We start from the raw sequence: 27,484 nt of genomic DNA on the forward strand, positions 1-27,484 counted from the left end.
TTCCAGAAGACACACGCTGATGAGAAGGGAGGGCTGTGGCGTCGGAGGGTGAGGAGCACTGGAGAGCAACATAAGCCAGACGAGAGGGCGGGCGGAGGACGAGGTGACGCCGGGGAGGCGCTCCCCAGCGAGGGCGGGAGGGCACCGCGGGCCAGCTTGGGAGCACCGCGGGGGGTGACCCAAGGGGCGCAGGGGGCGCGGCAGTGTGCACTGCCTGCTGCCAACGGCCACGGGCCTGAGGCCGGGAGCTGGCGGGAAATTGCAGCGCCAACCAAGTTACGTTTTAACACTCGCATGGAGTGTCACAGGGCCTGGCATGGGCAGGTACTTAGAATTCTAACTACAGTTTGCTGGCCTCTTTGCTCCCCACCAACTCTGGAACCATTTCTTTCTCTTGCTAGAATTGCCTATTTATTTTCTTGCAGTATAATGAATAATTTTATTTCAGAATGTGCACACATGAGAAAATTTTCCAACCCCCACCCGTCTGACATTCTCCCCTCTTCTCTCACCGATGCCAGCCATTCAGCTTTGCAAAGGACAGCCCAGGCTGAACAGGCTGCTGGGAGAATGTGCAGGTTTTCTCTGAACTTGGGCCTTTCTGCCTGCAAAGGCCTCTCCTGTGGAGGGGAAGGCTGAATGCAGGGCTTCCCCAGTGCCTGGGGAAGGCACAGGAAAGGCAAGCTTACCTTCAAATGGCCTTTCATTTGAGGATGTACTGTGAACACCTTTTCCTGTCAGGCGGTGGTCAGCCACCCCATTCCTCGTGGCTGCACAGCCTGCCGGGGACTGCACACACACCAGTGCATAAACTGTGGCTCCTGACACACAGGGAGGGTGATTCGCTGTTACCAAACCGCACCGACATCCTTATACACATCCTTGTATATATTTTTGCAGGTCTTAGAAGTGAAGCTCCTGGGCCAAAGTTGTTTTTTTTTAATTTAAAACTTTTAATAAAGATACTGCTAAATTGCCATCCAAAAAAAAGCTGTACCAATTTACACATCCACCAGTGGAGAACAGAAGTTCCCATTTCTCCACAGTCTCACCAACTCTGGAAACTATTTGCCAATTGGGTGGGTAAAAAATACTGTTTTAATTGACACTAGGTCCAGCTAGTGATGTGAACATATACTGACAGTTTATCCGCAAATTTTAGTTGTTCTTTCATGAATATCATTTTTCTTTTAGTTTCAAAATTCTCATTTGGTATGTTCTAGGAAAGTATGACATTTCAAGCTTGTTAATAGCACCCTTCCCTGTAGTGTTGTATGAATTTATTTTCTTACCGTTTTTGTCATTTTAAAGTGTTTGTTGGGAGACATAAGTGTGCTAAACACTCTACCTTGGACTATACATCAATTTTCAAGAACACTAAATTGGCTGTTTTTCTAATAATAGATGTATCAAAAGAAGAGGAACATTTGGAAGTACAGCCACCTCCGGAGAATACTGGAAAGCAAACAGAGAGAAAAGAGGACCAAGAGAAGAAAAGTACTCCAGTGAAAGAAGAACAAGAACTGCCACCAAAAAGAACTCAAGTGATTTGTTCTGAGAAAGAAGGCAATCAGGAAGCTGATACAGTGAAAGAAAAGTTTAAAATAAGTCCACACATAAATGACGTGGATGACATACCTGATAAAAATGCTGCTCTAATTACCAAAATACCCTTCAGACAAAGAAAGCATTATTCATTCACAGAAGCCACTGAAAACCTGCACCAAGGGCTCCCTGCGTCTGGCAGGGCCGCCAACACAGGCGCCATGAGATGCAGCCACAGCACCAGCAAGCATCACAATCACATCCGAGGGCTGAAGCTAGAACAGTCCCTTAGTGAATATGAGCCTTCTTTTGCTAAGTTTCCCAATACAAAAGCAAATGATACAGCTTTCAGGAACAGAAAGAGCTGTGTAATGGAAGAACTCTTTGGATCTGGTTGTATCTTAAAACATGACCAAACAAGTACCACTGTTAATAAAGGGGCTGAGGGAACTTTGGAAGGTGAGGTGCGTCGTCTACCTCCTACTCAGGCCTCCGCCAGCAATGCTTTTGGAGATGCTAAAGTAACTGTGGTAAATTCTATTAAGTCATCTACCCCTACAGAAGGAAAAAGAAAAATATTTATTTAAATATAATCAATATCCTAATACATTCTGGTTTGGTAGTCTGGTTCTTATGTAACTTTAGCTTTGTAATTTATGTGTGTATGTGTGTGTTTCTGCAGTACTTAGGCTGACTTTGAATAATTAGTTTTGTTATATACTGCTAATCAAGTGCAAAAAAATCTATTGTATATTAGTCAATGATGACTTTCAAATACAAAATTACATCTTTTTTCCCTGCAACTGAAACATTTCCATTATCTTCCAGAAGACTGATTTATAACTTTAGTATTCTATGGGTTAGTCAACCCAAGAGACATTTCATACATATAAGCAATCAAAATGCACTGTAACTTAACATGGAAGCAGCTTTGAAAGGGAACAATATGATCAAAAGACTCTCTTTAAAAAGCAAAAGCACCCTTGTCTAGCCTGGATTAATACTTAGTCCATAGGCACACACCTGATCATCTGATCATCTACATTTGCCTTCTTACAGCACTAAACTATGTTTTCTACCTTTATCTTGCATCTACCTACCACTTCAGCATTTTATTAAAAATAAAAATAATAATAATAATAGGAGAAATGTGGGATCAACATATAAATCAAGTACAAAAATCAAATGAATATTCATATTTGACCTGATGGTTTATAGGTCATATTGCATGATCAAAACCGAAAGTTTCTGTGATGAATGCCCTTGTACTGTTCACCATGTAAGAATTTATTCACTCTGTAAGAATTCGTTCACCATGTAAGAACTTGTTCGTTATGCTTCAGAAGATTGGAGACTGACGAGAATTAGGCTTGAGATGGATTAATGATTGTACATTGAGCATTGACCCCCCTATACTGAATTTTATTGTTGTTAACAACCATTTGATCAATAAATATGAGAGATGCCCTCTCAAAAAAAAAAAAAAAAAAAAAAAAAAAAAAAAAGCAAAAGCATAGTGATTACCAAGCTTGGCTTTATGAAAATTAAATAATATGAATGTTGTTCAGCTACTATCCTGCCTTAGGAGGTTACACTTCCCTTGTATTTATGTAACATGCAGCATTTTTTAAATTTACAGCTGTTGCACACCTATACCTTAACCTTTTTTCTGTTAACTTTATTCTTTAAAAAAAAGTGTATCAGTATAGTGTCCATTCAAGGTAGTTGCTCAATCCTAATCAACATAATCATTCCCCTCAGAATACTTTATATTAGGACTATCCAAATAGGGGCTGTACTCCCAATGTTAGTTACCTTCACTCAGTATTTCAAAGGGCAACTTATTTATAATTTAGACCATACTAATTCCAAAGATGTTTACAGGTTGGTGTGTATTACACACTTTTAAAAATTAAGAATGGTCAAATATTAACACACTTTTAAAAATTAAGAATGGTCAAATAAACTTTTAAAAGGGAAAGTAATTGTGGGAAAAGAGCTGTATTTAAAACCAAAGTTGAGATAAATACTACAATTGGCATAAGCTTTGATCTTTATGAAAACCACAGTGGGGATAAAAGAAGGAGAGGGAGGGGATAGAGTGAAGGGTCGGAATCCCACTCATTATAGGAGGAGATATGCACATGTATGTCAAATGACATAAATGCCTGGTTTATAGGACAAGTCCAGTGTGCTACCTGCTTTTGCAAATAGAAATCTTCCTCAATTTATGATGGAGTTACGTCCCAATAAACCCATGCATACCCTAGGTTGAAAACCCATTTAATGCATCTAACCCACCAAACATAGCTTAGCCTAGCCTACCTGAAACACGCTCAGAACACTTACATAAGCCTCTGGTTCAGCAAAATCATCTAACACAAAGTCTACTTTATAATAAAGTGTTGACTACCTCATGTAATTCACTGCATACTTTACTGTAAGTGAAAAACAGAATGGTTGTCAGCAGCCCATGGGTTGTTTACCCTTGTAATCACGTGCACCTCGCTGCCCAGCATCACAGGAAAGGATCAGACCATGTATTGCTAACCCAGGAAAAGATCCAAATTCAAAATTCAAAGTAGGGTTTCTACTGAATGCACATTGCTTCACACCATCATAAAGACAAAAAAGTTACATCAAGCCACCCAAGGTCAGGGACTGTCTGTAGTGATTTGTTAACCGCTCTTCTAACTGATAAACTTTAGGTAGAAAGAACGTGATTTGAGATAAGAGGTTTCATATACACGAAAGTGGTAAATGTGTAATTCTGAACAGACGTTACTTTTATACAATCGATCTCTTAACGGAATTACAGATAAGTACAGAAGATACGGCTAAAGTACCATATATATATCAAATAAGTACATGACAACAGCAGCACATACATTGGAAAGCCTGAAGTTAAGGTGTTATGAGGCTTAAGCTGATAAAAACAAACATTAACTTTGAGCACTTAGGAACTTTGAAACAGCAGCAGCAGAGGAGCATGAAAAAACAAAATAAGGCAATTTAGATAATAGAAAATTTTATTGGTGTGTGCCCCTGGCACAGGGCTTCTGAAACTCTTGTAATTTCCTGGGTGACAGGTGTGTCTTTTCTAATGTGGTGACTGGGTGGCTCCTGGATGGGGGCCAGTCACCAGAAAGAATAAGCCATGATTAGCTTGACGTTTTCAGCCCCACCCAACATTCTCTTGAGAGGAGAGGGGCTGAAAACGGACTACGTGATAAAGCCTCCATGAAATCCCCATAGCACGGGGCTCACAGAACTTCTGGCTCGGTCTGCATGGGTAGGGGCAGGGAGGCGGTACATCTGGAAAGGGCAAGAAAGCTCTGAGCCCCCTCCCGCATACCTGCCCCAGGCATCTCCTCCATCCCGACACTCATCTGCATCCCTGAGCATGCCCTTTTAGAGTAAACTGGTAAATAGCGAGTGAACTGTTTTCCTGAGCTCTGTGAGTTGCGTTAGCAAATTGATCAAGCATGAGGGGCGCCATGGGGATTTCTGGTTTACAGTCAGAAGCCCGGGTGACAATGTGGACTTGCAGTTGGTGTCTGAAGTTGGGTGGGAGCAGTCTTGTGGCATCTGATGCTATCTCCAGATAGACAGTGTCAGAATTGAGTTAAACTATTGGAAACCCAGATGGTGTTCTAGCCAGAGCATTAGGTAAAAACAAAAATCACTAACTAAAAAGGAAGAAGTAAAATTATCTCTATGCAGATACATGATCTTGAATATAGAAAATCCTAAGGAATCCACTAAAAAGCTATTGGAACTGTTAAGTTCTGCAAAGTTGCAGAATACAAGATCAGTGTCCAAAAATCAATTTCTATACACTTGTATTACATAATCTAAAATGAAATTTTAAAAAACAATTCCATTTATAACATCAAAAAATAAAATGCTTTATAAATAAATTTAACAAAAGATGTACAAAACTTACCATCTGAAAACTAGAGAACATTGTTGAAAGAAATTAAAGATCTAAATAAATGGAAAGACATCCTATATTCATGGATTGGAAGACTTAATATGGTTAAGATGGCAAAACTCCCTAAACTGACAAATTCAACAAAATCCCTATCAGAATCCCAGCTAACTCCTCTGTAGACACTGACAAGCGGATTCTAAAATTCATTTGGAATTACAAGGGACCTAGAATAGCCAAAACGACCTTCAGAAAGAAAAAAACTGAAGGGTTCACACTTCCCAATTTGAAAACTTACTGCAAAACAACAGTAATTAAAACACTGGTGTAAAGGAAGACATGTAGATGGATGGACAGTCAATTGATTTTTGACAAGGTTGACATCACTCAATAGGGAACAGTCTCTTCAACAAATGGTGCTTAGGCAAGGGGAGACCCATATACAAAAGAATGAAGTTGAAGACTTACCTCACTCTGTATACAAATACTAGTTCAAAACAGATCAAAGACCTAAATGTAAAGGCTGAAACTGTAAAACTCTTAGAAGAAAACATAGGCATAAATCTTTGTGACCTTGAGTTTGTCAATGGATTTTTAGCTATGACACCAAAAGCACAAGCGACAACAAAAATATTGGCAAAAGCTACACAATATTTATTCACAATTTAAGATTGAACTCACTCCCAAGAGTCAATACTCTGAGTATTAAACTCCGAATATGCAAGCAGAAAACTGGCCCACACAAACAAGAACAGTGAGCCCAGAGAGAGTATGATCCACCTGCCTAAAGATCTACAAACTGTGCAAACTAGCCATACAAGTAGCTTTGAATCTGGTGACACCACCAAAGAGCTCTGTCCTGAAGGACTTGGAAAACAACAGCATCCTAGAAAATTCTAATAACTACAAACTGGTTAACACCTTACTATAAAAAAATTTGCTCCCTGTAAAAGGCATACATGGCCCTGATGGAAAACCATTATGTGATTTTTTTTTTTTTTAGGTTAAATATTCCTATGTACGGACTTAAGACATGTTGGGAGGGGTATAAAAAAGTCTAAGCAACAGTCTCTGGCCATAAACGCACTTGTAGCATCACTGGAAAGAAAAGCCTTAATCACAAAATAAGCATCTAACACATTAGGAATGAAACCACAAAAGAGCAGACATCAGAAGTCAGTACAAAATTAATTGACATTATTAGTCATATAGATATTACTTAAGATGTTCAGATGAGGGTGGAAATTTAAAAAATCACTATCTTCTAAGGTGGTCAGAGAAGGCTTCATAAACAATCTCAAAGGTCTGGTAAAATATAGATTGGAGAGAAGGGTCGGCATACACACACATATATACACATGAAGTGTCCCCACAGAGAGCTGTGCCTGTGTAACAAAAACCATCGGAGGCCAGAGTCCAGCAAACTAGTTTGATTAGCATTCCAGCCACTTGTGCCAGCAACAAGAGTGTATTAACCCCACACAGAAATGATTGAGGGTTTGTATGTAAAAAGATTTCCCTGCTTGATTTACCATAAATAAAAAGCAAAAATTGGCATGAAGAGAGCTTTAGATGGATTTTAAATCAAATAGATGTCTATTTTCATGTAAAGTTATAAACTATATCCACTATTTTTTAACAGACACAAAACCTATAGCCATCCATAAATATATAGAAAAAAGGAAAAGCACAGTGTCAACCCCAGTAATCCCAGTTCTGTGGAATCATGGGAGACTGCTTCCTGGCTCCTTTTCTGTACTTTTCAAGTGGGATTTTCTTTTTAAAGCAGCAGTTACTTATTTTTAGGTATTACTTTTAGAATTTAAAACAATTTTAGTTTAAAAGCATACATAATGACATTTATATATATGTATGGAGTATTTCGGAAGAATCCTAAGAAACTGGTAATAGTGGAAAACCTTGGAAAACTGGGGGACATGACAGTAGAGGGTAAGAAGATATTCTTTCTGTATACAAAGGTCTCTGTATCTTTTGAATTCATTACCATGTTTATTATCTAGTTTAAAACATATAATTTCTGAAAAACCACAATGATTTGAAACACAAAGGATATTAAAAATTCTAATTAATCTTCACAAATTGTTAATGTACATAGAAAAAGTTAACAGCTAGGAACTATAAATCTTTTATTACTCTAGCCTCAGTGACATTTGTCAAAATTCTTGCAGTATTAACTGAAAGAATATATTCTGAGAGAAATAAGGGTCTTATCTTAGGAGATAAATACAGGCAGACTTTATTCCAATTAGTGATCCAAGGATGTCCCTAGGCATGCTGGACTTGGCCACCCAATTGTTTACTGTATATCCTGCCATTTACACCGGCAGCTCACTAAAAATGGGCACTAGGCATACGGACTCCAAGGGAAGTTAAATCCTGCAGCTTCCTTGGGCTGCTCTCTCTTCCTCAGGGCACCTTCTTATTCTTTGTGGTCAAAATATACTTCATGTGACTGAGATGCTGGAAGCTGGTGTCCAAGTCCTCCATGATACTGTCTGCTATAAACACTGCTGTACCCCATGTTCTGTATCTTTTCTCAAAGCCAAGTCAACTTGGTACATGGTAAGTCTGAATGGTAAGGGAAACTTCAACCCCACTCTGGTGACGATTAATGAAAATAGGACAGAACTTGGTCTTTTCATAGTACAATTAGCAGCAATAATAATGAGCTACTTATTAGACCAGGAGGGAACACTAGATACAAATATGATCTTTTAAAAACCAGTGACAGAATTTAGCTTTATCGTTCTGTGACTGAGTTAATTTAAAGTAAAATCCCTCTGCCACTTTTTGCAGTTACAGGCTGATCACAGCAAGTAAGTAGCTGTACGAAAGAAAGTTACACATGTCCTTGCAAGCATTTTAATTATAAAGTGTTTTATAGAGGGAAACTAGACTTACTGTGATGATTTCTCAGGATATACAAATATCATTATTTTGTACACCTGAAACTAATGTTATATGTCAATTACCCTCAATTAAAAACAAAAGAGCAACACAACAATTTTTTTAAGTGCTTTAAAAATTTTAGCAAAATTATACTTTATGAGCCAAACATGCATCCATTCAAATTAATTTAATCAGGCTTCTTAGATTGATTTTTAACCTTGTTCCATTCTACACAGCATAAATATTAAATGCTTATAAAATACACTTCACTTGAAATGCTTTAAATACAACACACACAATTCAAGCACAAACAATACATTATGGCCTCATGAACACATTTCTAAAACACAGTAATGAAAAATTAACAGCTTCAAATAAGTAGATAGCACTATACAAAGGCTTCCCCCCAAAATGACACTGAGACAGAGGAAGAAAAAGCACAAGCAATGGCAATTAGTGTAACTCTTTTAGAAGTGCTACATGAGATTAAAAAACAAATTTTCAAATTCTAGTATTGGTAGTAAAATAAAATTGCTTTCTAATCTGGATTAAAAACAGTAAAGTCTTTAAAGCAATTAACTTAATAGGAAATTTTGACTTTCCCATTGGCATTGTAACCTTTAATATATGGCAAAAGTGTAAATCAAGGGTAACAACACATAGATGTTCATAATATCACACATTTCTTATTATAAATCTGGTATCATGCTGGCCAATATGTACATGTGACAGACTCATCTTTCTGGCTCAATGAGAAGTGTACAAAATCATGATTCTTACAAGATTCTCATATAAAGCCCAAGAACAAATACATTCAACAAAAAAACTAACCTGTGGACTTTCATTTCTTAAAAAAAAAACACCAATGAACGAGTGTAAATAGGACTTTTAACCAAGTAAAAATGTCATGGCTGTCTCCATCTTCTTTTTCAACTGAAAGGGTGAAGCACTATAGCCACAACTTTGTTGCAGACCAAAATCCAACAGGTAATTCCAATACCACCTAAAAATGAAGAAATTCAACATAAGAGAGCATGCCAAAAGCATGCCATATTTCCTGCCTCTGTGACCTTTCAGTTACAGGAAATAAGAGTATTTCAATTCTGAGCAGTGCTAGGATAAGAAGTTCTAAATTTGTGTTTTGTGGGAAATTCACCAGACTTTCCATGGATTCACAGGGCTGCCTTTTTAAACAAGAATTACAGAGAACAACAGGTGCTGGTTTGGATTTCTCTTTCCTGCCAGAGAGAGGTGCATTATTGTAAAGTAATCCTGTGAGACTATTTGTTTTCCCTTCTCAGAAAAACATAATAACCAAACAATGCTTACGCATGCCTTTCTTGCCCAACTGAATAGAGAAGACAGGAAGACAGGCTGTAAGGGGGTCACCAGGTGCCTGGAAGGGGGAGCCTCCTGCTCCTCTGCTCAGCAGCTGACAGCCCACCAGCAGCGCCACACCAGGTGGAACAGTAGCTAAACTGGAAATCTTGGAAAGCGTTCTTATGTTGGACATAGTGATTCAACTCAAGCAGTAGAACAAATCACAACTTAAGACTGACTGACAAGGATGTGTGCTGCCACATTACTCTTGATCATAAAATATTAGGACCTAAGTCTTTTAACAGAGAAATCAGTAAATTATGACATATCCAAATGAAAAACAGCTATTCAAAATTCCTTAATAAAAGAGTTAAGTGACATGGGAAAGGTTTTACAATATAAAGTAGAAAGGGGTATAAAATTTTATGTGCCAGATTCCCTTAACTGTAAAAAAATAAATAGAAAAAAAGACTGGAAAAATATGCCACAATGTTAAGAGGGGTTATCTATAGCTAATGAGATTTTTTTTAATTGTTTGTATATATTTCTAACCATTCTACAATGACATGCACTACTTTCAACAACCAAATTAAATTATCTTTCAAAAATAAAAGAACAGCCAACAGCAGTAAATGCTGCAGAAAGCCGAACAAGAACAGAAAACAGGTCACAGAGTCTGGGAACTAGAGGCTGCTGTTGCAGTAAATGGGATATGAAACTCCAGGTATTGGGCTTGGATTCTAGAAGCAGACATGGGCTGCATTCTGCCTCTGCTACTTGACGTTCTGGTGACAAGGGACAAGTTAGGTGTCTACCCTAGACCTCGGGCTCATCACTGTAAGCCTGTTCGAGGTGGAGACACAGAGCACTGCTCACTAGTGGAAAGGGCGACAGCAGGTTGGCTTATGCGTCCCCCACATGCCTCTACATAAGCCTATACATATTCTTCCACTATGTTTTCTAGAAAACTCTTACCTGCTACTCTAGTAGGGAATGCTACCAGGCGGTCTAGTGGAGTTATCCATTTACTCGGCACCACAGCCACAGGGACGGAGTAGTATTTCCAAATCAGTGAGACCATCAGGGCAGCCTGCGAAGACACTACTGGTGAGAGCAAACAACCCACCAGACGCCCAAACCATCACCACAGGAAGCTGGGAATCGTGAAAACCAGCTTAGGAACTGCAAATCGATGGCCCCTAGTCCAGCAACCCTGTCCCAGCAAGCAGCAGAAACACTCACAGAAACAATGTCCACTGTCAGCACCTTGAAATAGAGCGTCTGATTAAAGACTAGTTCACGAGGACACCTAGACATGCTGCCCAGAAGTAGGGGAGCCTTCCTCCGTGAACCAGCATTTTCCTGTTTTACATATGAGTAATATATACACACTATTAAATTAGCTGAAGAACTGACCAAGGTCTCTCATAATATAGATGTTATTGTCTCACTGACTATCTCCTTTAAGTACTCAGAGGATGCTAAATACACCTTATTAGTAACAAAAGCAATCTTACACCTCCAGATCCTTGAAAGACCAACTACTTCTCTCACACACAGGAGCACTGCCATCGGCGTGCAGAGGTGAGCCCTCCTCAAGTTTAAGATGTAGGTAGAGAAGGGCTGCTTTCTTTTCCTCCTCTTCCTAGCAGCATTCCTTCAGCTGTCTTCTGTCCCCATCATGGCCCTGAATTTGCCACTTAAACTCCTCAGACCTCAAAGAGGGCATCTGGCTAATTCCTGTCCCTGTGCAACCTACCTATCAAAGTGACTGCCCCAGGATCAATGTGCTGAACTACATCCAAACAACCTGGGCTTTGGGGATGTTGGTTCAATTCCTTTACCACTGAACATCACTTAAAGCAGCCACTGAAGTGTGTATGCAGCACATGCAGAACCTCAGAGTAAAGCAGAAGCAGAAACAGTAAGAGTTCCACAGAAAATGAACCAAAGCACAAATCCCCACAGGTAAGAGAGCTGGGAATCAATGGTTCTAGACTTTAATGAGAGTAAGGCTTCCCTACCCGGAACCCGGAAAGCAGACAATCACTACACATCTCCACACCACATAATAAGCAACAGGCAAAACTGACGGTCTCAGAAAATACAATGTCTAAATTGTCTTCTCTCACTTCTCCCCACATGCCCCCAAGCCTGGACTGGAATAAAGGTGGTATGAAGGAATTCCAGAGAAGTTACTTCAGAGTTCATTCCTCTAAAAAAAGCCCAAGGTTTACCAACTCTAATCACGAGAAAGGCTTTCCTGTAGTCTAAGTTCACAGAGAGCTCTGGTGCAGCTGGCAGGACCCCACCGCACAGCAGGACAAATGGAAGTACCTGAAGTCCCAGACCTGGATTTTGGGGTTCACATGGTTCTGGAGGACAACATGTTATTAACTTAATGACCCCAGGTGACACAATAGGACACTTACTTGCAATATGTAGAAAGCCACACTCATAACCCATTTTATCTTGGCCAACTGAGCTGTCCGTGCCTTCACTGAAAGGAAAACAGATGAAATTATTCTATCAGCTTGAAAATGAGGAAAATGCTGACATACACAGAAATGTTCTTATATTTCCTAATTATGTATATAACATTTGCTCAACATACTTAGAAAATATAAAACAGAATTTAAGAGTCACACACTATGGCATTATTTAAAATAGAATCACAGATTGTGAGATTTGAAGCTTAAATTCTGAAAACCCTTAGAACTATTCATCTAAACCAGAGATTCTTTTCACAATGCATTTACCACTTACCAACAGGACTGAATTTTCTTCCCAGATTCCCCAACCTACACAGTACACAAATGTCCAAATGGACGTCTTAGTCTGTCTCGGGCCAGGCGGGCCCCGCCGTACAATGTCCTGGCCACACACCCAACTCTCACTATGCACACTTTCAGTGCACAGGCGGAAATGGTTGTCACAGGAAACCGTGAGGTGCAATGACAAACGCAAAGATGAATGAGACCCGATCCCTACTTTCAACACTACACATAGGTAAGGACAGTGCTGAGCCTTTTTTAGAGTGTTCATAAAAGTCCCTGGGAATCCACTATGAGATTTTTTCTAGGCTTCTCTAAGAAAAGTGTTGAATTTTAAAATATCAACCTACAAAAAAAATGAAGAAAACCTAAGAGGTTGTTAGATGTTTCTGTTTAGAAAGCAAAGTTCACCAGCAAATAAGGAGAAAGTAATCACTATCATTGGGTTTCTTTAGACAACTTGAAGGTTTCTATCAACATTTATAACATCCAAGAATCAAAACATGCAGCCTACAAAATCTTTACATAAAACCTCTACATTAATCAGCTCTTGTGAAGCTTTCCAAGTGATGACTGAAACCAATACCATGCGTTTTGAGCTTATCCGTCATCTTGTTGATCTTTCTCTCCAGCCTGGCATACCGGGCGAACTCGTCCATCATGTTGACAGTGGAGAGCTCTTGCTTCATATCCTGGATCTCTGCTCTCATCTGTGACTCCTGCTCTGCATCCTTCTGCAGGACCCTGGACATCTGGAGGAGTGGACAGCTGGGATCAGAGCCCTTCCACATGGGCGCACCTCCTCCACCACCTGTCTGCTGCCTCTTTCAGCTGGGCAAGCTGCCCTTCTGCTACACAGCCAATCTCTGCTGGCTTTTCTGCTCCTGCTCCCCAAAATAGCCACAAAAATAAAACTCCCATGTGAACTGATGTGCATCACTATTCAAATTGTATTTTTCCTTTTGCACACATGCCCACCAATTGCTATAATACAAATGTATCTTTCGCAATAACTGTAAAATTGTGATTATAAAATGAAAACCAACTCCATCCCCAGTGCTGTCAGTCAGGTGACGAAGACCACTCATTCTCTTCCCTTCCTGAATAATTCAACTAAGGGGGCAGAGCAAGGTGCAGGTGCAGGGTGCCAGTAATGAGGGGGTGCCCCAGCACAGGGCCTCAGAGTCCAAGCACAGTAAGGAGGGCAGTCCCCAAGAGGGGCACCCTGGCAAGAGGGGTCGAGAACCAAGCATAGCGATATGGGGGTCTCCAAGACGAGCAGCCTGGCAGAGTTAGAGTTGGAGCAGGGTAGGAGGGCGTACATGACAAGAAGATGGTACCCAGGCAAACGTGGTGTCAGAGCCCAAGTTGGGCAGGCGAGCAACCACATGGGGGGAAGAGGGCCAGAGATGGGAGATTAGTTACAAGGATTGGTCAAATAAAGTAGACATGGCAGTGGGAGCCAGTTTTCTCACTGTCAGAGAAGAGAGTTAGAAATACGAATCGGGAGAACACTAAATGAATCCTGTGGTACTGGATTACAGTTGGAGGCATGGGTGTGAACTCAAGGTTTTCCACAGATACACAGAGAAACATAGACGTAAATGTTTGTAATGAGTTTCCGACACCCGGCCCCACCTGGAACGCGGCTGGCCCAAGCACCCGGCTAGGAAGGTCCTCTTGGTCCCTGCCACGCCGCCCCAGATGCCCAGCAGATTCACACCTGCCTGGAGACTCGCCGGTGGCCCGGGGAGAAGATGGCAGTGGCCGCCAGGTGGCGCGAGATGACCTCCTGGGCCGGGGCTGGGTCACTGCTGAACAATGAGGATCCAGGAACAGAGAAATCCCAGGGAACCGCCTGAGTGCTGAGTGAACATCCCCAAGTTGACCAGGGTGCCAAATGCAATGAGAACACAGCGTCCTTTGTGTGACGTTCCCGCTAAAAAATGGGAGAAAATGTCCTACAAAGGCCATTCCACCTGACCAGATTCAGAAATGTCAACTGGAGAAGTCAAGGAGAGCCTGAGGATTCTTCTAGACTGGAGACTTTGACAAGTATGTGCAACGTGGGGTGCTGAAAGGACCCTTTTGCTACAGAGGACTCCGCTGGGACATGTGGAAAACCTGAATGGGACAGCAGGCATGTACCTGATGGCTGTACTGTGGACCAGGCCGCCTCTTATATACCAAGTATTGGGGAATGACGCAGCTCAGGATGACAACTTATTTTCAAATGTTTCGGGAAACAAAGTAAGTTTTTTTACATTATACTCATAACTTTTCTGCACATTTGTTTTGAAATTTTAGAAACAGATTGAATAAAAAAGATAACATATGTAAGTGAAGTGACACATAGCAAGTGCAGAATAAATGAGTTTCTCCTAGCTCACAGTCCCCTCTGCCTGGCGCACAGTAGGGCAACTCTTCAGTTACAGCCTCTGATCTGTGCCCCTCCCGCAGGTTCCTGGAGGAGCAGGGGACCCACACACACACTCCCTGCCCTACCTCAGAGCACCTACTCAATGAGGCCCTTCCACTGGGGGCTGCGTTGGCAGTCTCCTAAGGGCGCCTGCACAGAAGCGGATGTATTTGCTACTGCGCAGTCTCCTGCTAGGAGTAGGGGTCTTCAAACCAGCTCTGTCTTCCTCCCCTTTGTCCTGGCCCGACCACTACCCAACACACCAACTATTTGGTCCACCCTTGAGAAGGAAATAGGAATAGGCTAAATTCTCTTAAAATCCTGAAACATCTTTAAAAGCAAAGAATTTACAGATGTTGCTTAAACTTTATAAATCAAGACATAGGTGAGGGCTGGGGAAAGGACTCTTTGGGGGTGACAATGATATTCTTTATCTTCACTGTGGTTGCGGTTACCCTACCGAACAAGTGTCCCAAGACTCATCAAACTGTCCACTTACCTAAACCAAGTGAATTTCAGTGACTGCAATTTACACACCAATAAACCAGACTTCTAAAACTAGATTTTAAAAAGAAGAAAGAGAGGTGCACATCACTGACTAGTGCAGAGAATACACAAAACAATTAAAAACTGAAAAGGCCAAAAATGGTTTCTCAGGAGTGTAACCTGAGTGAAGGCAGGAGAATGAACCTGAGGAGACCACAAGAGTTGAATGAGTAAATCCAAGTGTAGTGCTTGGAAAAAAAAACAAATACATTACATCTATGAGAATATAAAAATGTTTGGAAGTGTTTAAGTTTGCAAATAGTTATCAACCAATCCAAGACCTCCTTATAAGTTACTGTTAATATGTACTAGAATTATGAATTGAACTGTAAGAGTTAATCAGATATTAATTTAAATGTTTTTAATATTAATTCTTAAAATAAAAATAAACCTCTGAAGTCTTTAGGCTCTGAAAAGTACCTTCCAGGACATTAAACCTCCCACTTGAGAGAAACAGATAAGCTTTGTGGGGATAGCTTTTCAAAGACCTGGAGATGGGTCAACAAAGAATTCTGAAACAGAAAAATGAATTTTTAAAAATTATTATCAACATGACTGGAGCAGTGGGACAATCTGGGGAGAAAACAAGTACAGAACTAATCCTTCCTGTCACCCCTGTCCCCAGATGCCGGCCTGTATGAGCTCACAGTGTCCTACCAAACTCACCCTCAGAGCCTGTCAGGTTCAATACTCCCTTGCCAACAGACAAAAAGCTAGGGCTTGAATTTGGGGTCACACTGGGGAGATTAAAACCCCTACTCCATTACTCACTGGCTGGTCCTCTATGTACCAGGCCCATCTGAAAATGAATCCACGTGAAGACATTTAAAGCCCAAAGACTCCTGCCTCCTGCAACTTAGGAGTACCGCGGGACACCCGCTGAGGTCTGTCCCTAACACCAGAAAGAACTCCACATCCCTGTTACGGACCGAGGTCCCTGCGAAGCTACAAAGCCTGGGGCAGCCCCAGGGGCTACTCTTGGCATGGGACAGGGCTCCCCAAGTCAGGACCCCTCCCCGCAGCATTGGTCCCGCACACATGGATGCCCCCATTCACAAGACCCCACCTGGGTGTGCACCCTCAACCCCTCGCCCCCTCGGCTAATACTGGAGACCATCTTCATGCCTGGTGTACAGCAGCAACTCATTGGTGACTGTGCTCCCAAAAAGAAGGAAGATCTCAGGAAGACCCCACAGGGGCAAGTCCTGCAGTGTCCAACCCTCATTTTAGAGGCCGAGGCCCTAGAGGGAAAGAGAGGAGGCCATTTTGTAAGAGTAGAAAATAAAGGTAATTTTTAAGTCGTAAAATATAAAAATGGCAATCAGACCCACAATTCAGTCCCAGACAGCGGCCTGCACGATGCCCAAGGTCTGCAAAGCCACAAGGTGTGGGGGACCGGCCGCTGGCTCCAGCGCAGTGCACGCGGCTCACCGAGACACCCCGCCCTCGGCCAAGACAGTCCTGGGACGCTTGCTCAGAACAAACGATTTGTTCAAACTCTCATCCCGCCCTCTGCCACTCCAGTCCTGGGGTGCCTGCGCAGTGCATGCAGCTCGCCCATACCCTCAGGCCACGCCCTGCCGCCCCCACAGGGCATGAGGCTCACCAGGGCCCTCACCGCACTCTGCTGCCTCACTCCTGGGGCACCTGCGCAGTGCGCCTCCCCACACCCAGTGCAGAGCTGGCATCCCACAGGGGCGTGTCTGTATGCCCCTCCTCTTCCACCTGTGGTCTAACATAGTCCTGGATTGCCTACTAAGCCAGTCTCCTTCACCTATGCGTCCTATGATCAATTAGAAGGGAAGAGAGAGAGAACTCACAGGAAAATTCCAAACAAATCATCACCAAGGCTGGGCGTCATCCGGGTACCCACCCCCACCCCCAGAATTCAGCTAAGATTCCTTCCCAGGACCTTGCAAGACTTTGTTAGGCCAAGGGCTTTTGATACTTAAAAAAGATTTATTCAAGGGCCTCAGCCAACCTTCCTCTAAGGGATTGTGCCCACCCATCAACCCTATACCCCTTTTGCTTCTGGCTAGACAAAAGCTTTGTGAAGAACACTGTAGGGAAGGTTATAATCTTTAGTGCAGGGGCGTGGTCCATTCCCAATCAAGCTTTCTGTTTCTCCTCAGGAATCTTTCCCACTTGCGTCCTCAAATCAGGGCCTGAATGGGGCAGCCTCTAATGTCTGTGAAGCAGCATTTTCCCTTCACGCAGAACCAGTGCACACACTCCTTTACAGCTGTGCACTGAGCCTCACCACAAACCCAGTGAGCAATGGGACAGATCTCATTACCACTTTCCCTGTTCTGAACACCAAGACCGGGAGATGTACTCCGCTAGTATACTTGTATGCTATCCCTCTGAACCTGGCTAATAACCTTGACAAACAGTATTACAACCAAGGGGAAACTGGTTTAAGAAAGCTAGCTAGTTTGAGGTTAGAAAGGTTAAACAGCCTGTAAGCAGCAGCACAGGATACAAACACAGGTCCAAAGACAAACCTAGGGTTCTTTCGTCTAAAAGATGAACAGCCACCCTTCTAGAATGCACATAACCTCCTGTGAAAGTGCGCTAGCTGCAGAGCATGAGTTTGGTTGTAAGCTTGGTTAGTTAAGGAGCCTGAGATGCTGACAAGTCTGCTCTATAGCTACTGCCGTACCCAAACACACACTGCCATACCCAAATACACACAGTGTATGATGAAAAATTATAAACAATTCATAGGGGAATACAAAACCAACCAACACAGCCTCTTTGACTAACTGAGATTAGTTTCATGCAGCTCCAAAATGAGATGAAATGGGATTGGGTACATAGAAAGGATTGAGGCAACAATGCAAGATGGGCAGGCAACCCACTTAACGGAAGAAAGTATTTGCAAATCATATGTCTGAAAAGGAGTTAATTTCCAGAATATATTAAAAAAACTACTAACTCAACAACAACAAAAAAACAACCCCTCACTCCGATTGTACCCTTTCTGAGGGACCTTTCCCCTAGGGTCAACTCCTGATGCCCCACTGAAAAGGGGGCAAAGGACTTTAGACATTTCTCCAAAGATACACAGATGGTCACTAAGTATGTGAAATGACATTCAACATAACTAATCATTAGCAAAATGCAAATCATAACCACAATAAGATGCCACTTCTCATCTATTAAAATAGCTATTAACAAAAACAAAAACAAGCAAAAAACTTCAGTGTTGGGGAATGTGGAAAAATTGGAACTTGGGTGTACTGCTAGTGAGAATGTAAAATGGTGCAAATGCTATGGAAAATAGTATGGCAGTTTCTTAAAATATTAAAAATAGAATTACCACATGAAACAGAATTCCACTTCTGGGTATTTACCCCAAAAAATTGAGAGCACAGACTCAGAAGAGATATTTGCAAGCCAATGTTCTAGCAGCATTATTCACAATTGTCAAAAAGTGGAAACCCAAATGCCCGTTTGGAAAAATGGATGAATGGATAAACAAAATGTGGTATATACATACAATGAAATATTAGTCAGCCTTGAAAAAGGATGGTTCCTAACAAATGCTACAACGGGGATGAACTGAAAAGACATTATGGTAAGTGAAATAAGCCAGACATAAAGGGACAAATATTGTATGATGTCATTTATATGCAGTATCCAGAACAGTCAAATTCAAGAGACAAAAAGTAGAATGGTGATTGTCAGGGGCTGAAGGAAAAAGGGCTGGGGAGTTAGTGTATGATGGGCACAGAGTTTCAGTTTAGGAAGATGAAATAATTCTCGAGATGGATAGTGGTGATTGTTGCACAATTATGGGAATGTACTTAACGCCGCCACTCTTAAAATGGTGAAAATGGTTTTAGGTTATATATATTTTACTACAAATTTTTTAAAATAAGAAAGACAGATGGGCAACAGCCAGCTCTTCAAGGGTTACCTATGCATTGCTAAATACTTCGGACATCATCTTAAAGACTAGACTGCACCAGGAAAGATTCTAAAGGGTATTCGGTTAAGAGAGAATTCCCTATGCCCCAGGACAATGTGGGTGATAAGGACCTATAACAGAGTTTACATAAAACAGGCAGATTACCGCACAAAACAACGAAGCAGAAAGCCTGCCTAGTCTTAAATACCCCCACTACCACCACCAATTTATGTCCAGAGAGAAGAGCAGGGAGAACTGGGTCCCACGATAATGTCACAGCGAGGGCACCCCGTCTTGAAGTCTCTGAGTCAGTCACCCCCTCGCGTTGTGGGCATACAGAGGGCTCCCTTCCGGGGAATAGCTCCCCGTTTTCCACACATATACACCTCACCAAATTTGTCAGCAAACCCCTATTCGCGCTCCAATTGGCAAAAGCGTAAAACTAGAACCACGAAGCAAGGATCAAGTGACCCCAAGCGCTCACTAACTAGATGACTCAGTGCAACTAGTAGACTTTCTGAGTCAGACTTCTCCTCTGGGAAGAAAAGATCGGAGGGCATTCACCTCTCACAGCCGCCGGGACAACCGGACACGAGGTAATGCACTCATGCCTGGGCAAAACGCCCTGCAGAGCGCTGCGCCCGGTGCCCGAAGCTCCCTTGGATGCAGGAAGCATCACACAGCACCGAGATTCTCTGACTTCACTGTCTCCCACCCCAACAGTGGGGGCTCCTGAACCCCGAGACCCGTCCTTCCGGCTCCCGGCACAGCTGGCAGTGCATGCATGGAAGGCCGAGGCCTCGGGGAGACCCTGGGCGCCGTGCAGCGCCAGACACTGACATTCCCCCCCCAGGAGCCGCCGGACGTGCTCCATGCCTGCGGGGAACATAAGACAACGGAAATGAGCCGGCTGGCGGAGGAGCACTGAATGCTCCCAGCCTGAGTGCTGCTGCCGCGTGAAAATGTGGCCGAGGGCCGCCAAACAGTTTTATTTCCCTCTCCCGGAGAATCCACATATCCGGATTTGGGGGTTAAGCCTGGCAGCTTTTACACGCTAACAACTAACTCAAAAGAATCTTAAAACACAGAATCGTCCAACCGAGACGCCTCTGCGGAATCCGGCCTTCACGTGGCCACTCTGAGAGCCCTGTGTCCACGCCAGGGTCTCCGGGCGCTGGGGCGGCGACCCCCCGGACCCTGGAAGACCACACAACCACTTACAAAGGAGGAGAATGACGGGAGGAGGATCCTGAGGACATTGCACCCAAACACGAAACTGAGCACCAGCAGCCACGCCCAACGGTCGGCCTCCGCCTCGCTCATTCCGGCGCTCCGGGAGGAACCCGCGATGGGGACCACGCCGACGCCCGACGGCGCCTGCGCAGTGAGACCCCGCATCCGGCACAGGCGGGTGCCCGCGCCTGCGCACTGCGCCGCACCTGGGGAAGCGGAGCCGTCTTTTCCTACTCTTCCACCACACCTTCCATCCTTCTCTTTGGCCTTCAGGGCTTCCGTAGCCTTACGCACCCACTCCAACCACCCACCTCCATCACCCTGCCAACCCTTCACCCTGCCTTCACCCTCGCACCGCCAAGCTCCATGGGACCAGTTTTCCAAACTGATGGTTTGGCTGCTACGGTCTGTCTAGCTTTGTTGAATCTGCAAACCGCTTGTGTTTTTATGTAGTAATACTTTGTTTACATTGCCTCACTTTTATTCCTAAATAAGTTTACTTTTAAATAAACCTTCCCATAAGTAGAAAACTGCCGTAATTATAGTAGCAGGTAAATGTAAAAAAGAAATATATTTTGTAAATAGTTACGTCTATGTAAAATGTCTTGTTTACATTTCAAAACCAAACACTGGCATAAACAATTTACAAAGTTGCATACCTGAAAGATAAGTATTAGGTACTGTTTACAATCAACGTGTAATAGAATAACCTAAATCTCCGTGAAGACTGGTTTTCCAGCAAAAGAATTCCAATTCACGTTTAGGTAAAGTAAAGATGTTTAGCTAAACTTTCTGCTGTGGTTGGATTATGAAAACTAATTCCTAATCAAATTGATGAAAGAGATAATGGTTCTACAAATTTCTGTTTCAAGAAAACTTGAAGCTACTCAGGAGTGGTGAAGTGCATTCTTTCCATGGAAGAACAAAAGTCAGGTTTGGAGCCTAACTGTCTTGCATAGCCTTTTCCCCCAGCTGGACCTTCCAAAGCCAAAGCCCAGCTACTCATTGGAGAGGTAGATGGAGAAGTTAAAGGGAGAAACCACCCACAGAAAGTGATGGCAACTCTTGCTGCCTCCCTTCTCCCGCCACCAGTGTCTCCCTTTCAGGCAGAAGAGAGAAGTGCCAGGCCTTCCCCATTCCTACCACACTCCCAGCACTACCACATGCCCCCAGGAGGAGGATCACCAATTTCTAGTGAGATGAGAATTTGACAAAAAAAAAAAAAAAAGACAACAACGACAGAGAATGTCCGGGACTATGCAGCAACAGTGAGAGAACCAACAGTACCTGGCCTTCAGAGACAGCCCAATTTGAACAACTCAGCTCTCCCCTATTGCTTCAATTGGGCAACTCTCAAAAAGAGCACTAACAATTGCTAGCTGAATTATTCTACTAACATATGGAAAGAAAATGTGAAAGCTGGGATATCTCAGCATGAATCAGTCTAGATCTAGTTCGGGTTATAGTGGTAAACAGCTCATATCAAGACTGTATTTGTTTCTTATTGCTGTAACAATGTACCACACACAAATTTGGTGGCTTAAATAACAAGTTTATTGTCCTACAGTTCTGCAGATCAAAAGTCCAAAATGGGATACACTGGGCTAAAAACAAAGTGTCAGCAGGGCTATGATCCTTCTGTAGGCTCTAAGGGAGAGTCTGTTCCCTTGCCTCTTACAGACTGTAGAGGCTGCCTGCAGCCCTTAGCTTGTGGCCCTCTTCCTTCTTCAAAACCAGCCACTGCAACCTCTTTTTCCACTGCCACATCTTCTCTGACCCTCCTGTGGCCCTCTTTCACTCTCTAAGGACTCTTATGGTTACACTGCTATATAGATAAGCCAGGATAATCTCCTCATTTAAAAATCTTTAACTTAACCACATCTGCAAAGTCCTTTTGCCACAAAAGGTAACATAGTCACAGGTTCTATAAAGTAGAAAATGGACATTTGCTCAGGAATTAGCTGCCTCTGACATAAAGTCACAGTGAGGCCCATAGACCTGAAAAAAGGGGGGATGGGGGAGAAACAGGTTCAATGCTGTCAACTTTTTATTTTTGACAAGCAAGGGCATTAAAAACAAATAGAACCTGCACCACTATATTGATCACCACACAGTCTGCAATAGCCAAGATATGGAATCAACCTAAGTGTCCATCAGGAGATGAATGGATAAAGAAGATGTGGTACATATACACAATGGAATATTATTCAGCCATAAAAAGAAAATTTGAAACATCATAGATGGATCTAGAGGGCATTATGCTCAGTGAAATAAGCCAGGCGGACAAAGACAAATACCATATGATTTCACTTATTTGTGTAATATAAAAACAAAGCAAAACAGAAGGAAGAAAACTCATTAGACTCATAGATGGTGAGAAGTGACTAGTGCGGTACCAAGGGGGAGGGATGTGGGTCAGGGAGCAGGACTGTTGAATCACTGTGATGTACATTCGATAAGAAAAAAAAAAAGACTAAATGCCAAAATTCAACCATTCCTAATTATTTTACCATATTTACTATCATCTCCATTCTCAACGTTATTTACATTGCGAGCAGCTGCAGTGGAAATACTGTACAGGAGTAGCTCCTGCACGTGTCTCCCCCCAACTACCATCTGTGGTGTCACATTGGAAGCTTGAAATCAATCATGGTGGGACAACTTACACCACAGAAACTGGCAGATGCTGCAAATCAGAGCTTATTTTGTTATTTCACTGATTGTCTAGACTTAATGTGATGGAGAAATATGTCAATAATAAAGAGTAAAATAAAAAGTGAAAAAAAAATAGAACCATAAAAAAAAAAACAGGACATTTGGCTGGGGAACCATTTTTCTGCCTACTGTAAAGACCACAATCACTGTGAAGATGCACCTAGATGACAGCAACAGCAATGCCATGGAGAAGAAGCCTATTCATTTGTTCATGAACTTGCAGTTGAAATGTCAGAGGGAGGCCATAAGCTCCATACACCATTGGAGAAATAATCAAAAGCACTACAATAGTTGTTAGATGCATCAAGACACATGCCGCATCAAAGTCTGACCTGAGAAATAGGAAAAATTGACACACACCAGAGACTGAGCTGTCCTTAAGGAAACTTCAAAGGAAGATTTTTTTAAATAAAATGTGTAAAACCTAATGGGCAGGGTGGAAAGCAAACTTTGAGATCTGTGAGTTGAACAAATCCAGTGAAGCGGGTTGGTTTCCTTAGGAAATCAACACAAATCATGAAAACAACTGGATTAGAAATACTAGTAGTGATTTGTGCATTCAACTCTCAGACACCAACACATGATACTAAAAATTGGCATCAAATATCAAATAGTACTGTGGCTAGGCAAACAAGAAACCAAACCTTTGAGAATTTCAATGGCAATAGTTACAACATTCCAAAGCATAGATTTAAAGATGGTTCAAAATGGAAAAATTCAGTAGAAGAACTTTTTCCAACATTGGCAAGCTTAAAAATGGAATCAGAGGTGGATCAGTAGGCATTCCTAGATCTATTGCTCCACATGCTCATTTGAGTGGTCACACAAAGCAATCAGGTGGTAGTGAATTCAGGTGAAAATAGGGACAACTGGAGATTAGACTAATGACGGCATGACATGTGAGACAGAGACCTCCTCCTAAAACCACATATAATACAAAATATAATTTAATACAACTAATCCTGAAAGAGCAAGAGGAAAGAAGGCTGCACCAGACTGCATACACCTGGAGAAAAGAGTAGACCTCACAGAACAGGGTAACGTACCAAAGCTGTGACCCAGCGGGGCCCAAGCCCTTCCCCTACCCAACCTCACCGGCGGGAGGAAGAGAAACAGAGCGGGAAGGGAGTGGAGGCCTGGGAATGCTGAACACCTAGCCCTGGAGATCTGTTCTGGGAGCATGAACCTACACTACATGGTGCTCTGGTGATTTAGTGTGGTTGGAAAGCTAAGACAAGCAGAATACCTGGAGAGACAGAGATTCCAGCTGCTTGTAGAAAACTGGGATTCATATCCAGCTGATCTGGGTGGGCAGTCTAAGAGACCTCCTAAAAGTGAGAGGGCTGCTAAAGAGGCAAAGATTGCACAGAGCTTACTGATCAGGAGAAAGTACAGGTAGACAAAACTGTCTGGGTGCACTGCCCAGCAGTTAGGGAGCTTAAACAATCTGTAGGTGCTCCATCCCCCTGGCTGGCTACACAGCTCCAAGGCCCCCCACTGTGATATGCAGCCTGCTGTGTCTTCCTCCCAGCTAGCCTTGATCTGGCTCACAAACCAGCAACACCTACCATGGCATCAGGCCAGCCAGAGGGAATCCCCGACTATGGCAGGTACAAACACAAAGCATACAGGCTTAAACCTGTATGTTCAGCCCACTGGTTCTGGTAGTGGAGAAAGGTATAGCAGCCAGGAAGCAGGAAACAGCTCTTTCCTTGCCCCAAGCACCAACACCACTCCCCTGCAACCCCCAACATTGTTCCAGGGGCTGAGCAGCTCCAGAGAGTAGACCTTCAGGGATCTAGAGGACACCACATACAAATATGAAACATAAAAGGGACCTGCTTCAAAGCAAAATTATAAATACACCAGAGAAAGACTCAAATGAAACTGACCTCATGAATCTTTCTGAAAGAGATTTCAGAAAAAAAATCATTAACATGCTCATGGAGGTACAGAAAAATATTCAAAAACTCAGGAAAAAATTTAGGATGGAGATCCAATTATTGAAGGACACAATGGAAGATATTAAAAGCACATTAAATATGGGGGAAGAGATGATAAATGAAATATAAATTAGGGAAGAAAAATACAAAGAAGCTGAGACATGGAGAGAAAAAAGGATCTCTAAGAATGAAAGAATACTGAGAAAACTGTGCGACCAATCCAAATGGAACAATATTTGTACTATAGGGGTACGAGAAGAAGAGAGAGAAAAAGAGATAGAAAGTGTCTTTAAGGAAATAATTGCTAAAAACTTCCCCAATCTAGGGAAGGAGTTAGTCTCTCAGACCATGGAGGTGCACAGATCTCCCAATATACAGGACCCAAAGAAGACAACACCAAGACACATATTAATTAAAATGTCAAAGATCAAGGATAAGGACAGACTATTAAAAGCAGCCAGAGAGAGAGATAAGATCACATACAAAGGAAACCCATCAGGTTATCATCAGACTTCTTAGTAGAAACCTTACAGGTGAGAATGGAGTGGCATGATATATATAATGCAATGAAGCAGAAGGGTCTGGAACCAAGAATACTTTATCTGGCAAGATTATCATTTATATTTGAAGGAGGGATTAAACAATTTCCAGATACACAAAAGCAGAGAGAATTTAGCTCCAACAAACCATCTCCACAGTGTATTTTGGAGGGACTGCTATAGATGGAAGTGTTCGTAAGGTTAAGAGCTGTCACCAGAGGTAATAAAAAGGGATAGACAAAGACTATAGAATATGATACCTAATATATAAAAAATGGAGAAGGAAGAAAAGAAGGGAAAAAATAAAGGAACCTTTAGATTGTGTTTGTAATAGCATACAAAGTGAGTTAAGTTAGACTCTTAGATAGTAAGGAAGTTGCCCTTGAACCTTTGGTAACCACAAATTGAAAGGCTGCAATGGCAATAAATACATGCCTACCAATAATCACCTTAAATTTAAATGGTCTGAATGCACCAATAAAAAGAAATAGAGTCACTGAATGGATAAAAAAACAAGACCCAACTATATGCTGCCTACAAAAGACTCCTGGAAACCCAAAGACATACACAGACTAAAAGTGAAAGGATGGAAAAAGATATTTCATACAACTAATAAGGAGAAAAAAAGCAGGTGTTGCAATACTTGCATCAGACAAAATAGATTTCAAAACAAAGATAGTCACAAGAGATAAAGGACATTACATAATGATAAAGGGGTCAATCCAACAAGAGGATATAACCATTAAAAATATCTATGCACCCAACACAGGAGCATCTACATATGTGAAACAAATACTAACACAATTAAAAGAGGAAATAAAATGTAATGAATTTACTGTAGGAGACTTCAACACTCCACTCACTCCAAAGGACAGAACAACCTGACAGAAAATAAGTAAGGAACAAAGCAACTGAAAAACACACTAGAACAGATGGACCTAACAGACATCTACAGAACTCTCCAACCAAAAGAAGGAGGATACACATTCTTTTCAAGTGCACATGGAACATTTTCGAGAATAGACCACATACTATGCCACAAAAAAAGCCTCAGTAAATTAAAAAGATTGAAATTCTACCAACCGACTACTCAGATCAAAAGGGTATAAAACTAGAAATAAATTGTACAAAGTAAACAAAAAGGCTCACAAACACATGGAGGCCTAACAACATGCTCCTAAATAATCAATGGATCAATGATCAAATTAAAACAGAGATCAAGCAATATATGGAGACAAATGAAAACAACAGAACAATGCCCCAACTTCTGTGGGATGCAGCAAAGGCAGTTCTAAGAGGGAAGTATATAGCAATCCTGGCCTACTTAAAGAAGGAAGAACAATCCCAAATGAATAGTCTAAATTGACAATTATTGAAACTGGAAAAAGAAAAACAAATGAGGCCCAAAGTCAGCAGAAGGAAGGACATAATAAAGATCAGAGAAGAAATAAATAAAATTGAGAAGAATAAAACAATAGAAAAAATTAATGAAACCAAAAGCTGGTTCTTTGAGAAAATAAACACCTAGCAAACTTATTAAGAAAAAAAGAAAATCTACACACACAAACAGATTAGAAATGAGAAAGGAAAAATTATGAGAGACCCCACAGAAACACAAAGAATTATTAGAGAATACTATGAAAATCTATATGCTAACAAACTGGATAACCTAGAAGAAATGGACAACTTTCTAGAG

General features: G+C 41.9%; 2 protein-coding genes across 15 annotated transcripts in view; one reads left to right on the plus strand and one right to left on the minus strand.

Annotated features, from left to right (window-relative positions):
- LCA5L (lebercilin LCA5 like) overlaps window positions 1-13,249 on the plus strand; it is a 49,294-nt gene extending 36,045 nt beyond the window's left edge. For 8 of the 11 annotated variants that reach the window (XM_073231336.1, XM_017677455.3, XM_037014717.2 and 5 more), the window contains one exon: window positions 1,405-2,152. In XM_073231336.1, coding sequence (XP_073087437.1) covers window positions 1,405-2,132 — 728 coding nt within the window. In that variant the 3' untranslated portion in view covers window positions 2,133-2,152. Of the gene's footprint in view, window positions 1,369-1,404; window positions 2,153-13,112 lie in introns of those variants that run through there. The other 3 variants (XM_037014721.2, XM_037014723.2, XM_037014722.2) reach the window with 3 other exon arrangements.
- Window positions 8,559-27,484, minus strand: part of GET1 (guided entry of tail-anchored proteins factor 1) — a 97,960-nt gene continuing 79,034 nt past the window's right edge. Inside the window, exons 1-6 of one of the 4 annotated variants that reach the window (XM_073231339.1) lie at window positions 20,580-20,752; window positions 16,512-16,686; window positions 14,204-14,419; window positions 13,067-13,232; window positions 12,139-12,206; window positions 8,559-9,389 (exon numbers count right to left, since the gene is read on the minus strand). In XM_073231339.1, coding sequence (XP_073087440.1) covers window positions 9,336-9,389; window positions 12,139-12,206; window positions 13,067-13,232; window positions 14,204-14,419; window positions 16,512-16,686; window positions 20,580-20,617 — 717 coding nt within the window. In that variant the 5' untranslated portion in view covers window positions 20,618-20,752 and the 3' untranslated portion in view covers window positions 8,559-9,335. Of the gene's footprint in view, window positions 9,390-10,681; window positions 10,797-12,138; window positions 12,207-13,066; window positions 13,233-14,203; window positions 16,687-20,579; window positions 20,761-27,484 lie in introns of those variants that run through there. The other 3 variants (XM_017677458.3, XM_017677460.3, XM_037014731.2) reach the window with 3 other exon arrangements.

Source organism: Manis javanica, chromosome 3, assembly GCF_040802235.1.
Source record: "Manis javanica isolate MJ-LG chromosome 3, MJ_LKY, whole genome shotgun sequence".
In the NCBI taxonomy this organism is placed as follows: Eukaryota; Metazoa; Chordata; class Mammalia; order Pholidota; family Manidae; genus Manis; species Manis javanica.